The 15,897-nt window shown below is 40.1% G+C and overlaps 1 protein-coding gene across 1 annotated transcript in view; it reads left to right on the top strand.

Annotated features, from left to right (window-relative positions):
• CADPS (Ca++-dependent secretion activator) overlaps positions 1-15,897 on the top strand; it is a 560,788-nt gene that overhangs the window by 412,899 nt on the left and 131,992 nt on the right. Inside the window, exons 19-21 of the mRNA XM_006893865.1 lie at positions 4,306-4,412; positions 11,192-11,348; positions 12,618-12,759. Coding sequence (XP_006893927.1) covers positions 4,306-4,412; positions 11,192-11,348; positions 12,618-12,759 — 406 coding nt within the window. The remainder of the gene's footprint in view (positions 1-4,305; positions 4,413-11,191; positions 11,349-12,617; positions 12,760-15,897) is intronic.

Below are 15,897 nucleotides of genomic sequence, written 5' to 3'. Positions count from 1 at the left end.
CCCCAGCCCCCCCAAAAAATTAAAAAAAAAACCCAACCAACTATGACAGATTTTTGCATCTTGAAATTCCACAAAGGGAGCAAGAATATTTCCCAGCTCACTTGAACTAATCACGGCCCTCCATTTGCTCTTGGAAAGCAGTTCATTCTTGCCTCCTCACAGTGAAGAGGTAAGAGTAAATGAGTGGAGGGTCTTAATGTTTTACAGAGATTTGTCCCACACGTTCTTTTTTATTTGCTCCTGTCAGCAATCCTGCAAGGTAGACAGAAATTATATTTAAGATTCCCAATTTGAGGAAGAGGACGCTGAAGCACAGAGAGGTTAATACAGCGCATTTGAGAGTGTGTAGAATAGCAGATTGAGGAGAAGCCAGCTTCCCCAACTATCAGTATGTCAAACTTCTCATCATCTAAAAAAAAAAAAAGAAGTCATGTTTGACACATAGTTGTTCCTTTATTGTACCAAAGTCTATCTCCCTTGGGTCGGTGATGCTGCCGCCATCTTTCATTTCTATCCATCTGGACAAAGACTCAGTGAGTGAGTGCGTGCAGCCTCTGAGTGTCTCAGTAGAGATTGTTCTGGTGATTCTGGTAAGAGTCTCGTTCCTTGTCAAAGGATGTCACGCCTCTGTAATGTTGAAGTAACACCAAGAAAGCAGCAGCTTTCTGTTTGCGTTTGATCGTTTTTTTGCCTGTTGGGTTGTTGTTCTCAGAGTTCGTCCTCTTGTCACCTTTTGTTAAAGTCACGTTGTCTCTTTACTTTTTTACTGTCTCTCTTCACCTACGTGAGCAGCTTCCCTGGCGCCTCGTGGGCCTCCTCCTCCTCCACCCACTCAAACGCAGACCAGCATGTTATATCAGAGGCTCAAAGGCATGCCTAGGCCAAAATCAAGTACTGTAAACTTCTACCGTTCCTTTACTCGGCAGCTTTCTAGTTTAGTTCGCTTTTCTGTTGTCGTTTCTTCTTGAAATTTCGGTTTGGAATATTAAACTGAGGATCAGGCTCTCGAGTTGAATGCTGTAGGTTTTGAGAGACTCAAAAGAGAGCATTTATTTCCAAATGTCCACATTTTTTTTCGTCTAGCAATGTCTGACATATGCAACATTTTCAAATCTCAATGTCAGCACAAAATAACATTGTTGTTGCCTAACATTTTGCATGACAATTTTTTCTATGTTATGAGCTTCAATTCTGTCGTATGAAATGTTTCTTAAGTATACTCTATTTTTAGTTCCCTTTCATCAGTGCTCCAGCTAGTACAAGGTTGGGAATTAGGAATATCTAAATACCTTTCGATACAGTAGAATTGACGACAAAAATAATTTCTAATGACAATTTCTTGATCTTTGTTGTGGGGAGGGAGGAGTTGCCAGAGAATTTTGCACAATATTTTCTTTAAAGACAACATCTTAGAGAAGTCATTTTTTTTCATGACATCTTTGCCATTTAACTAGCAAATTAGCTTTGCAAATGAAGGCAGAAATAGTCCTGTGGTTCAATAAAGTGGCTTGAACTACATATAATGGAATAGGAGCTAATTAATAGTAGATCAAAGTCTGAGTACATGGGTTAATTGGCAGATCAAGTGCTCTGGATTAAAGGATTCTTAACCTGTTTACTTTAATGGCCACACTTTCAAGTAAAATTGGGAAAAGGTTTTATTAAACATACTGTCTGTATATATACATCAGGAAAACACGTATCTGTGTACACGTGCACATACTCATAAAGTGGCTGTGTGCACGTGTATACTCTATGTGTATACACTGATCTATATTGTAGTCAATCTAAGAGCCTTGTATATTAATGCAAATCTTCAGATGACTCTCAGCTTCAGCATCTTGGATTTCTCCAAACATAAAAATCACTCACAGTTTGTCTATAAAATGCATAAAACTGTTGGTGGGAATTATTTCACTTCTACATGATATGTCATGTGCCGCTAGAACACCTCTGGATTTGGTGAATATTCCACCCAAAAGAACAATGGTGTCTACTTGTAAAGCAAGAGATTTCAAAGATGTGCCTCAGGTAGGACTTCCTGCAGATTTGTGTTAATGTGCAGGCTTGTCTGGTTATAGAAAATGTATGTAAGTGTGTGATGTGTGTTTGTAGGTGTATGTGTCAAATGGGTAATAAGCCTAGCATGAGGAATTTGCAAATTGATGTGTAAATGTGAATATCAACTAATAAAAAAGTAGTAGCCTATGCATATTTACTATCAAAATGCAAATACCTCACTCTACACATATTACCCAAACATATATACACAGTATGTTTGTAGAAATGCCTGAAAGTTTGCTAATGAAATTGTGATAATCTACTATGGAATTATAAATAGCCTAGGGGCTCCCAAAAAGCACAGACATGAACATTTTCATTCATTCTTTCTCCCAATATAGTTAACTCTCTGGACCAGATACTGAACTAACTATTAGCATCTAAGCTTCTCACATCTCCCTACTTTGCAGATCAGATATTCTCAGCCATTTCTCACCTTTAAGTTATAACCATTTCCAGCCAGATTTCCACTAGAACACAATAGTGACCTGGGGCCAGAAAGCCCATTCTGACATAGTGGTCTGATCTCATTGGAGTGAGACTTTCAAAGCTTAAGTAATCTTACCGAGTTCCATCTAGTACTCTTAGCCCCCACTGGCTGAAGGATTCTTTGTGCATACCATTCCACTGAACTTATTCTGATGATCAAATACTGATCTGATGATCTGAATACACTTCACTTGTGTAAGAAATGATGACTTTTTTTAAAAAAAAGAAACCTGAGTATTTATTATCATTTGGTTTTGTTCTACATCTGAAAAGTCAATCATTGAAAACCTTACAAAGCACATATATAGGGGCACCATGATTTTGGGTCAACTCAATAACAACTGGCTAGGGTTTGGTTTAAACTCCCTTTTCCTGTGGAAAAGGGGAAAAAGAAGAAGATAGAAAGAATTACGTTTTTTTAAAACTTCCTATGAAGTATCAGGTCATTTTCTCCAAAACCCTGAAACCAACACCTTCAGCTGAAGAGGGAAAACTATTTCAGCAATCCTTTTACACGGCTATGTGCCTGCTTCTAGGATCATCCCAAATGATCATCATTCTCATTAAACTGATGCCCATCTTCAAGTTCTGAAGGGTGCTAAGCAAGAAATAAAGGAACCTGCACTGTTATCAGTGGCTAACCAAAGGTCAGGAGTTCAGATCTACCCAGCAGCTCTGTGGGAGAAAAACTTGACCTGCTCCTGAAAAATGTACACCCTCAAAAACCCTATAGAGTATAAACAAACAAACAAAACCCTCAAACCCTATGAGGAAGTTCTAATCTGTCACATGAGGTCAAAAATCAGCTTGACACCACCTTACAACAACAACAGGAAATAGAACATTTCTTGGTAAGATCAGACTGGAGGAACTGAGGTAATTTCAGGGGCTAAGTGGCCCTTTAGCTTTTAAATTCTTCTCTTTTCCCCAAGGGATAAAAAAATATATCGTTGTTGGCATCATAAGGCATTGCCAAACTCTAGACAGAGGATGCAGTTTAGCCAGAAGTTATTTGTGAACCGTGTGGGGGAAAAATCACCCTTTCAACACAGTGGACACAAAAAACAAAGACCAAGTCTGAGTGTTTTGTTACTGCTTGAAATTTCAGTGTCACTATCCAGTGTCACAAACTGCCAATAATCTACCCCAACACCCTTTTAATAATTCTATCCTGCCAGCTACCCAGTGGCACAGGAATGTGTACTTTTTCTCTACAGTCCCCTCCCTGGACAACATGAAACCTTTGAATGGGCTTTCTCTCAATGGGTGTCCCCACACCTCTCAACATGCAGACCTATAGTGGAAAACGATACTCCCATATCAAATACATAGTGACAAATACAGACAATAAATAGAGCTGCGATCAAGATTCAGCTTCTGTGATCTCTTCCCACTTCACGTAACACGAACACAGTCTGGAGAGTGATAGAAGATAGTGCATTTATGCTGTCTTTAAAGAACGTGTGCACAGGGTCACTAAATTTTAAATGGGATGTCCAAGACTGCATAGAGTTGAATATGCACTTTTAAAGCTGGAGCACTGGTTTTTCTCCTACTATGTATTATAATGACGATGGTGAGAGTAATAATAAATGGCTTTATGGTTTGCTCATTACTAAATACATGGCACTTAACATTTGCATGAGACTCTTATAAAAATGGATAACTATTTGACATTTCTTATCCACGTGTTCTAAGGCCACCAAACTAGCCTGCTGCTTTCTCTGAATCTTAACACAAATTCTTGTACTACAGAAAATGTAGGCCGATTAATCACTCCTGCCAAAAAGCTTGAAGACACTATACGTCTGGCCGAACTAGTCATTGAAGTTCTTCAGCAGAATGAGGAGCACCATGCAGAGGTGAGCAGGCGTGGTGGGGAATGTCTCGAAAGCCCTTTAGCTAAGGTTGCAGACTGATTCTACTTTGCCAGATTGCATCTACAATGCCTAAATACCCGTATTCTTTCACCTGGGCTCAAAAATAAGAAAAAACAGTGGAAGTTTTGCAAGAAGTTTTGACTGTTTATACCAACCAAAAAGTGGTTGAGTTTTCCACCCAAGTTTCCAGCTATTTCTTTCAAGGAGCAAAAGAGGTAAGTATCCTCAGATACTTATTCAAGCAGCGTATGGTTATCACTGTCCAGAACACACGCACAAAAGGGGTTTTTTTTGGTCTTTTGTGGTTGTTTTGTTGCCAACGCTGTTGTTTTTATTGGTTTTATTTGGTGTGTGGAACGTGGACCATCTTTCTTTAATTTCTCACTGTAACTTACTCCACTTAGACTGTGGTCTTTATTTTTAAGCTTCGATTTCTTGGGTTGCTAAATGCAGTGGAAGAAGTGAATTATTCTGTGTTGTTCAACGTGTCAGTTCTCCAACCTACATTAAAGAAGTCCAGCTTCCTTTTTATATTAATTACTATCAGAATTTTCATCTTGATTGATAAACCGACAGATTCCAAGACTAATTAAATCTCAAACTTATAAAGACTTTAAGCCATCCAACCCTTCCAAAAGAAGATTCCAAGATCTTCTCAGGGTACAACAAACCTATCACTGCTTGTTTTAAACCTAAGACTTAAAATATTAAATCTAATAACTTTTAAAACTCATCTGTTGGAAAATTACATTAATTCTCATGTGTCCTCTATTTCCAGATCTAAAGTAGACGGGGAGGGGAAAAAAACACAACATTACATAAAAGCGATTTATCAAGGACCTCAATTAATCATTCCCACTACTAAATGAAAATTGACAGTATAGATAAATTATATATAATACACCATAAATCCAGTTGTCCCAACTAATGCCTTATTGCATATTTAAATTTCCTCCCTGTTTCTCTACTGTTCATTCAATCTTGGCTGATCGTGGCAGGGGAAAGAGGTATGTGACTAAGCCGAATGGACCAGCCTCCTGCTGTCATACTCTGTGCATGCCCTTCCAATACCATGTCTTCTAATGGGACTTTTCCTGGGTGCTCCTGCTTTCTAACATTGACCAAGGAATGTAACAGCAACTTCCAGTGGACTGCTTGTGAAATGGGTGGCCCTCCACGGCAGGGTAAATGTGGATGATTCTCGTGTGCGTGCATGAAGCAATTGATATACTTAACAACAAGTGCAGTTACATCCCGAGACACGCCTCCTATCTGCCTTGACTCTGTCCTTAGCCTGTTGTAGTTCCCTATGTCTGTCTCTACGTACCTCTATTACAGCGGCTGAGTAACAAACCTAGTAACCAGTAGCTAGCTAGAGTGGTACTAATCTTCCTCTAGAATCGTCTGTATGTGAATCATATATACAGTATTTATATATAGAGAGAGTGCCGAAGAAACATTCTTTCCCAAACCCACCAAGAGTGAGAGTTTCTACATGAGATGGTGTAACTAACTCATCTTGTGCCCAGCAAGGCACAGCTATGAGTGAGAAGGGGAGCAAATCAGTAACCTCAGATATACGAACCCAGGATTATCTTCCAGCCATATAGAAAGCAATCTGGATTAGAATATTCCTCTACTCTGGTCTAGTCTACATTTTTGGGGGGTTGAGGCATCTAGCATTTAAGAAATGGTAAGTACATTTTTTTCCAGGTGTCCTCAGAATTGTTTCCAGAGGTATGGTGGGGATCTAACCTGGTCTCCCCTGATTTTAGTGTTTGAGGTTTGACAAAACCCATACTTTTTTTTAAAGACATGAGTACCAGAACTTTTCCCCTCACTCAGTTATTCTCCAAGGTCACTACCAGGCTAAGAATGGACCTGTTCTCTTCCAAACTCAAAATATCTGCCAAAGGCAAGTTGGCATTCCAAAGAAGACATATCTACTTTCCTCAAAGCTATTTTTCACAAAACTGATTATCCTCTTAAACCATCATCACAAGCTAATAACCATCATCACAATATATTTTAATCTTACACAGTCAAAATCCATTTGGGGTGAATAACTAGGGCAGAAATTAATTCAGTTCGTATTTCATTCCTAACATCAGAACTTAGTGGTGAAAACTTCAGCAGACTTGGAAATCCTAGAAACGAAATCTGCTTTTAGATAACTGCACCAAATTAATAATTTCACTCAATCATAATACCTCTTTGCTGATATTAATTACCAATTAATCAACTGGTTAAAAGCTACTTAGAGATCATATTGTATTTTGAGCCCCCAGGCACTTGCCTTGGTGATTTTTTTTCAAGGACAATGAGTTAAAAGGTCGCTTAAGCCTACAAACAGAAGAGCATAAAATAGCTAAGAGCTCAGGCCTCTGAATTCCAGCCTTACCTCTTCCAGACTTTGTGACTTCCACCTCGTTGGTGGAGGTAATAATGAAGTGAAACATTTGCTATTACACATGAAATATAATAAGCACTCAACAAAGAGTGGCTATTCTGTTCTTAGGAAGAAATCATAAAGGAAGCAAACACATGTGAATAGATCAGCATGAAAGAACAAAACCTACGTGGAATGTACCAAGTGAACGATACAGCCAAAAGAAAGAAGAACAGCTTCAAGATGGATTGGTCAAAAAAGAGCCTGCCACCTGTTGTCAACCTTCACTGTCAATTGCAATCACCTAGGAAGCACTTTAAAAATACCCAGGGATCACCCCAATTGAGTTGATGTAAGTCTTACAGGGGAGAGGCAAACATTAGTAATTCTCTTACAGCTGCCCAGGTTAGACCAGAGTGCAGCTAGATTTGAGAACCACTGAGTTGAAGCAAAGGAGCTCTGGTGGCCTAGTCTATAGGGAATTGCACTGTTATCCAAAGGTAGGGTCTATAGGGATTTGCACTGTTATCCAAAGGTAGGGCCTCAATGGTGGTTCAAATCCACCATCAGCCCCAAGGGAGAAAGTGTATCTTCCATGTGACTTATAGCTTCTGAAAACCCACTGGAGGCCGACTCAACAATGAGTGAATTACATGTGGAGTTGTAGCAGAAGATGTAGACTTTGCACTGGGACATCAGAGATGAGTTGTTGCTACCCAAAAGGATGAAGTTGAAGATGGTATTTTCCTAGAGAAAGGGACCCACCTACTGGGTGCTAAGTAAAACCCAAGGAAATCATCAAATCATAAGCATGGATCTTGGCTGTGCAGCTAAGATAGCTGGTAGTCCTATGTAGACGAATGTGGCAAATCGAATTGCCTCTACCCTCAGGGAGAAAAAAAGAAATCCTTAAAGCCATTCTTAATTTCAAAATAAAGCAATAAATCTATCAAGATAAAAAAAATCCCAGCAATTAAGAATATATCATATATACAAATATACAGTATATAGTAGAAGTTACCATATTTATCTCTTAACTGTTACTTTATCTTGTTTTCAGCTTCTAAACTATTAAAACCCATATTCACACAGGGACACACACATGAATTATGCCTTCATGTATTGTTGCTTCACTTTCCCAATCTCTCTCTATGTATACGTATGTATATGTATATATGTATTGTTGAATACAGAGGGGTACATATATACATGTTAGTTTGTGTGCAAAATATACAGTGTGTTCAGTGCAGTTGACTGTAACCCTAAAGCCCACGTCCTTGCTTTTGAATAATGTTAATGATTGGGTAAGTATTTAGAAGCCAAGGAAAACTCTTCATTGTCTTCAGAAAAAGGTTCCTAAGAATTTGAGATGTCCACAAATACATTAGCCATGTACAAAAAATTGCACTAACCTGTGTCAGCAAACATCAAATAAATAAATACTGTTTCAAAGACATAAAACTTCATCTTGCCCAACTCTGTCACACAGACTCTGTTCATGAGAGATATGGCTCTTCGGTTGTTACTTCTCCTGCTAGAAATTTTTTTTTTTGTCTTTCTTAAACAATCATGCGTTAGGAGGTTTTGAAAGAATTGGCCTGGGGATGTGTAGAAATAGTTCCAGTCTCTACTGCTTCTAAATTAAATTATCTTGGTTTGCAAGAGTCCTAAATTCCTCTTCCAGGCTTCTTCATTGGTCATTTTTTTGTCACAGTAATCATTGTTCTTCAGTGTTACCTAGCTATAATGATTAACACAGCCAGTGTAGATATTTGCTCAGAAATTTATTAAACTACAACCAGGAACTGATAGTAGAAGTGGGTGCTGCCTGTGGTCTCTGGTTTGCAATTTTGAAATACAAAAGATGGCAAAGGACAGGTATGAGGTTGGATTGAGACACTTGTAAGTTCAGGTATTAGGGTTGCTTTCTCTTCTCCTTTGGTGTTATTTTCCGCCCTCAACCTAGGGAGTGTCTGGGTAGGCAGCTCCATTTCCTCAGCGGAAGTTGTCCCTCATTGTGAAAATGTAAAGTTAATTCAGTGACAAAAGAATTTGCATTGGCCATGCAAGTGTTAACTTCGCAAACATCCTGTATCAGGATTACAGAGAGACAACCCTCTAAACAGGCTCCGGGGTGGGGGTGGGCGGGGCCTCCAACAAGTTCCAGTGTTTAGCAGTCTCAGCCCCAAAAGCTGGGTGACTGGGGAAAGTTCTGGGAATGGAATGAAGAATTTCATCCTCTTCTTGGACTTGGCTAGGAGGTTTCTGGTGGAGCCATGGTTAAAGCGCTTGGCTGTTTACCAGAAAGTTAGTGGTTAGAACCCACTAGCTGCTCCACAGGAGAAGGATGTGGGGATCTGCTTCCGTTAAGATGTGCAGCCTGAGGATCCCTCGTTGGGCAGTTCTCCTCTATCCTGTGGGGATACTGTGAGTTGGAACGGACTCCAGGGCAGTGGGTTTGGTGTTGGTCTTGGTGCACTTAGCCAGGTAGTGAGTGGAACAAGCCCCAGGCATCCGGGTTTTCATGGTCTGGTGGTAACACTACAATAAAACCTCATTGGTTCAGACCCATATACTTCCATTTGTGATGACTGAATTGGTGACGTGATCCTTTGCATTTTCCTTAAGTGTTAGACAATCTCCAATTTCTCTGGCAATTCTAAAGGTTCTTCTCACAAGTTAGAGGAACCCAGAACTTTTTCTCCATTTCTTCCATTTCTAGGAAATTAATGCTTCCCTTTGTCTCAGGTGTATATAGATCAGCTTACCTTATAATTACTAGACTCTTAAAAAAACTTTTCTATTAATAATGCCTTTTTATGAAAACCTGTGTCACCTACATGAATAGCTTCTTAGCTGGTGCCCAATTACAGGCTGCATTGGGAAGCAGTAAACTGATCTTTCTGTTTAGAAAGCCCAGTAGTACAGGCTATTCTGCTGACACGCTAGCATCTCATCCCCTCCACCCCTCACTCTGAACCAGTGAGATTCTATTGTAAAAGTAAAATGGAAACAGCAGGTGTCTATTTCCAGCCAAGCAGACCTTGCCGAATGGTCCATGACTTGATTTTTTCCATTTAATTTGCAAACCAGCCACATGTTGATAAAGGAGAAGTAAGTAAAATGAAATCTCATGAAAGAAGAGAGGGAGACTCGTAGCCTGCCTCTTTGTGGCTGTTCAGATATCCCCAATAACTAATAGATCACAGAAGAGCTTGGCCATTGAACAAACTCTTTCATTTATGGAATTATTTCCATAATCATCTTTCATGTTCCCAAATGCCTTCCCATCTTTTTTTTTCATTATTATTTCTTTATAATTGGTTTTGGTGAATGCTTCAGAAAGTGTTTCCAATGTAAATACTTTATGGCATTGGGTGGGGGGTGGAGGACAAGGATGGCCTAGTGGTTTGTTTTGGGGTCTGGTTTGTTTGGGGTGGTTTTTCCCTGCTCTCTTTGAAATCAGCAAGAAGGGGCCTGTTGACGCCACCACTCATTCTGCATGCCTCCTGCCAGAAATGATCAGTCAACATGCATGCATGCCTTCGAGTTGCATTCACATCTGGCCCAGTCCGATGCGAATGTCCATCCCCCAGACCCTGCACAATGATTTCCGAGGACCTACATGCATGAAAATGAGTTACTTCACTGATATTTTTTGGTTTTCAATGTACATACGTGCCCAGCCCCACAGAATAGTAAGTCCTAATGTTACTCCGTATCTCCTAGCCGAAAGCCTGATTCTTCAGACAGACCACTACCAAAAACAAAGACTCCCTAGTTAAAGAGATTTTGGACTCAAAAGCATTGTAGCAATTGCAACAATAGCTCCCTTTGGCTTTGTGTGAAATAGGAGAAATATCCCCAATATTTAGAGAAACATGGCTCTCTGAGTTTGTATAAACCCATAGGCAATTCCACTCCAGGTGCACTGCTGTAAGGTGAACAATAATCACAATTTCTGAGGTTAGCAGACCAGCAGAAAACCCATAAACACAGTGAAGAAACTCCCAAATTCTAATAACTTAGAGCAAGACCTAGCCAACAATGATAGCAAAGAGCATGATTCAAACATACTGAGTTATTGTAAATTGAACAGAAGTTGAACATCCGTCCTTTCTGTAGCAGCATCCCTGGCCAACAGGTGGTCAGAGGATGGGTCTCTAAGGAACAGCTGGCATCATGAAAAGCTCTGCTTTGGACACTTGGAGACTCGGTTCTCTCAAAAATGCTGTTCTCTTTACAATAAAGTTACCGGGCCCTGCTAGATGCACAATCAATCTTGAACAAGTGAGGTCTTGAGTTGGTGTCTTGCATCAGAGAAGGAAGCTCATCATATCTTTGTCTCTTACTTTTCTGCCGCATTTCAAAGGCCTTTGCGTGGTGGTCAGACCTAATGGTGGAGCATGCCGAGACGTTCCTGTCGCTCTTTGCTGTGGACATGGATGCAGCATTAGAGGTGCAGCCCCCGGACACATGGGACAGTTTTCCTCTGTTCCAGCTGCTGAACGACTTTCTCCGTACTGACTGTAGGTACCGTCTTAGATTGTTTGGACTTCTTGTGTGTTATGTGCAGATAACCAGGTTGCTAAAAGAGCTTTATCCCGGGCTGACTTCAGGCTGGGCACAGTCCTTCATAGTGTAGTTAGCAGTACTTTGGGGGGGGAACCTCTTAAAGTTGATGGACATTTCATTTCCTCCAACAAGTATTCTGTTGCGAGGAATCCCTCTATTTACAAGGTAGATGAGCTCAGATCATGTCAGAAGTGGTATCCATCCTGTGTATTTTCATTTTCCTTGACCAAGTTGATTAACACCTTCACATTTGGCCATTTTTAATAAAAGATGATTTCTATATATTTAAAAAAAAATTTTTACTAAGCACACTACATGTTACCATGGCACATAACTGAAACGTAGACCTTCTTCTCCAGGGAGGATAGTGAAGGAAAAGAATGATGTTCTTCCTTCTTTTAATCTAATGAGTGCAAGCAGAGGGAGGTGGGAGTGGGGGAGAAATGGTGTAAATTGTTGCTTTTGCAAGGAGCATGAGTCTTCTTCCTTTCAATCGAGAAGCATGGACAGTTAAATGAAAATATTTTTTCAATTCCATCTTCTTTTCAAGCAGATTTAAGCATGACCTCCAATGCTATTCATGTACTTTTTTGGTCTTCTCACTCACTGTCACATGTTGTCACAGGGTGGTAAGAAAACAAGAGCACACAGTAACAAAATCACACACAATCTTAACCACCCATTCAATCAGTCTCTCACTAACTCACTTGCACACATTCTCAAAAGATCTCATGGATTCCCTATACATTCTCAAACAGTCGTGATAATGCGACTCACTGGTCAGCCTTACAGTAAGGCTATCCTTCCTCCTCTCTCAGACACTCACACTGTGTTTCCACATACCTTGGTTCATGGAGAGGGTAGAATCAGCCCACATTGGAACATATCCTGTCACAGTTCTACACCACAGCACCCACAACAACCATTGCCACTGACTCTGCCCATGTTGGACACAGTCCTGTGGATGCACTTTACCACCTAACACAAACACTGGAGGAAGATGGTGGACACTTGCCCTTCCAAGAGTAATGCCTATTATGTGGGGGCGGGAGGAGGGGACAGGGAGACGGGATTCCCTGAAGCCCCCTCTGGACAATGCATGCTTCTTTTGGGCTTCCCTAGCAAGACCATATTTAACATAAAAGACAATTGCCTCTGTGTGTATGCAGTACATTGATAAAGCAACTCTAATTTCTTACCCAGCTTTTGCTTATCTGTTCTAGATAATTTGTGCAATGGAAAATTTCACAAACACCTGCAAGACCTGTTTGCCCCACTTGTTGTTAGATATGTGGATTTGATGGAGTCCTCAATTGCACAATCCATTCACAGGGGCTTTGAGCGGGAGTCATGGGAACCAGTCAAGTAAGGAAACCTCTTTTGATACCATCGGAGTGTGGGTACAAGTGGCTGAAGAGTCATACAGAAATGGATTGATGGTTTTTACTGTGAATGGGTACTTCCTCCCATCATCCCCTTGCCCAACTGTGAATGGGTACTTCCTCCCATCACCCCCTTGCCCAAGTGGATGGGAGGAGGGGGTTGAGAAATGTTTTATAAACTAGAATCTTTCTCTTAGACACAAGATAAACAAGAGCTATGTGCCTTGCTGTCACATCTGTACCACACAGATGTATCAAACACCCATGGTGGTTGCGTCCTTTGGGGAAAAGTGCTCCCAGAGTGTGCTCCATGGTGGGTGTTGACAAGAAATCATCAGACCTTTTCTCTAAAAGGCTATGTAGCAAATGCTTTAGACTTTGCAGTTCATAAAGTCTCGATCACAACTACTCAATTCTGTTATTGTGGTGCAAATGCAGCCCTACACAATACTTAAACAAGAGTACGGCTCTGTAAAGTGTTTACAAAAGCAAGAGGCTCCCCCGCTGTCCCTAGCTTGTCTTTCCCTGAATGAAGCCTCTGAGATGTGACTCAAGGAAACGACTCTATGTGCCAGTATGTTCAGGGAAGACCATCTATCCTTCTCGTCCACTCTACACCCTTGTTTCTTGAAGAGCTCTAAAGCTCACTGGTGTATTTTGAAATACTGAGAGCACAGTAAGACAAAATTTCGTTTCACCTTGCTTCATGCAGAATGTCCTAAGTGTCATTTCACCACTGTGTCCATTTTTTAACATGAGGTGGTTATTCTGCAGGTGAGATTATGAGAAATCCTGTGGGTAATGAACTTAACAATTTCCTCAACCGCTTGGTGAATCTTGGGACCTGCGTGAGGCAATTTGGCAGGTTCACTGTCTACTCTGGTTTCCAGCAAGGAGCACGGCTGATGCTCCAGTCAGCCAGATGGTCAGCTTCAAACTCCCTTTCTGAAGAAGTAGAGAACTCCTGTAGGGGAGATTTTCTTGTGGAATTTCTAAAGAACTAATTAATCCTAGTGTTGGCTTTGTCCTGTTCGAGTTTTGTTATTTGGTTTTGTTGTGAGTTTGGGTGTTTGGGGTTTGTTTTTGTTTTGCGATAAGTAAACCATGTTGCTCTCTCTAGTCCTTTTGAATCTTTGTGATGTAGCAATCAGTATGGACTGGTAAGAAGGTATGTACAAGCGAACGTCCAGATTAGACAGCACTATGCAAGAGCCTGCATTCTTAACTTAGAAGCCCTGACTCATGCCCCGTCTTTAAGCAATTTTCTGAAATTAAATTCTCCCTCTAATATGCATTGGTAAATACTACATGTGATAAAAAAATTAACGCAAAATTGCTCTCCCTGCCTCCTTTCCACACATGAGCCACCAGAGAATTTATTTTATTTACCCTACTGAATGCAGGCCACTAAGCATAATCCTTCACATGCAAGTAATAAACAAAAATAATAATAATCTACATTTTTCTTTGTTCTTGGATTTTGAGCAGTCTCCAAATATGGCCCTACTGTCTTAACTTATAAGACTAAAACTGAGTACCTTAGCATAAAGCATCAATGGGAAGCTTGCTTTTTTCTTTTGATTTGTTAGTTTGGGGGGATTTGTTTTATTTTGGTTTTGTGGGGTTGGGCTTTGGGGTTTTTTTGCTTGCTTGTGAGGTTTTTTCAGTAGCTTTTGTAAAAAATTATGGCAGTGATTCTTTAGTGGGAAAAAGGAAAGAAGGTTAAAATTCATATTTACATTTTTAAAATAGTAATAGTCTTAAAATAGTATTTACTTACTTGTATTTAAAAAGTAGAATCTACTATACAAGCCATGGTCTTTGCAGTTACTTGCTATGCATCAGAAAGCTGGACAATGACCAGGGATAATAGAAGGAGAATTGATGCCTTTGAGCTGTGGTGCTGGAGAAGAGGGTTGAATATATCATGGACTGCTAGGACAACAAACAAGTTTGTTTGTCCTAGAGAGGGTGAAGCCAGGCTGCTCCTAGGAGGCAAGGATTTTGAAGCTTCGTTTGACATACACTTTGGCATGTTGCAAGGCGGGACTAGTCCTTGGAGAGGGACATCATGCTTGGGAGGGTGGAGTGACAGCACAGGAGAGGAAGACCCTTGATGAGATAGTTTGATTCAGTGACCAGGGTAATATGGGTAGGTGTGTTGGAGACAATAAGATTGGCACTGGATAGAGCAGGGTTTAGAGCTATTGTACATAGGGTCGCTATGAGTCACAGGCAACTCGACAGCACATAACAACAGCAACTAATATAAAAATATGGGAGGAAATACTGGAATCCTTCAATTTTTCTTGAATAACTCTAGACAAGTCCCCAAGTAGAGACTTATCATCCATTTGCAAGGCAGAAGACAAGTATCAGAACTTCTCTGAGCTTGTTTTATCATCTGAAAAACTGTTCAAAAAGGACCCTCCCCAGTGTCTGAAAGTTGTTGTGGACCATAATAATAATATCACTAAGGTTATTTTAAATTCTTCACAAATTAGATTGTGATTGTTGCCTCTTGTGATATGTTAAGCGTATCCTTCATATTATCAGCACTAGACAGAATCATTTTCACAATGGAAGGTCTTAGTCCAGGGACATTTGTTGAGGATGCTTTTTAGTGATTAAAAAAAACACAACAAAACAAAAAACAAACCCAGACAAAATTAGTGATGACATTTGAACTCTTGGATCACTTAAAAACTTGAAAATATGTGAAAGAATAATAGCTGTGAACAGTAACCCAAGAGTATTTTACGTGGATGTGTTTTAGGGTTTTTAAAGTAGCTTTCTTGTCCAAAATTGTGTGTTGGTTAGTGAATATGATTGCAGCTTGTTCAGTTCATGCTAAACAGTGCGTGCTTTTCAGAGAATGTGGAGACATTTGAAAGTGCCAACAAAACATAAATGGAAGTAAAATCTTTTGAAATCACACACATTTTATTAGCTGGTTTGTAAACAGAATGTGGATGCCATGGGAAAAGTTTGCAGAGTGGCACAAAATAGATGAAAGAGGGGATCAGGGCCATGTTTATGTGTGAAGAGAAATGAGTTTCCCCACGCTTCCACCATGTGAAGAAAAACAAAGTATGATCCTTCATCTGACCACTTATTAAAG

The sequence above is a fragment of the Elephantulus edwardii genome, unplaced genomic scaffold, assembly GCF_000299155.1.
Source record: "Elephantulus edwardii isolate Elephantulus edwardi_28Jun2011 unplaced genomic scaffold, EleEdw1.0 scaffold00132, whole genome shotgun sequence".
Lineage (NCBI taxonomy): Eukaryota > Metazoa > Chordata > Mammalia > Macroscelidea > Macroscelididae > Elephantulus > Elephantulus edwardii.
Note: the sequence above shows the minus strand (reverse complement) of the source record. Positions and strands in the feature narration are given on the sequence as shown.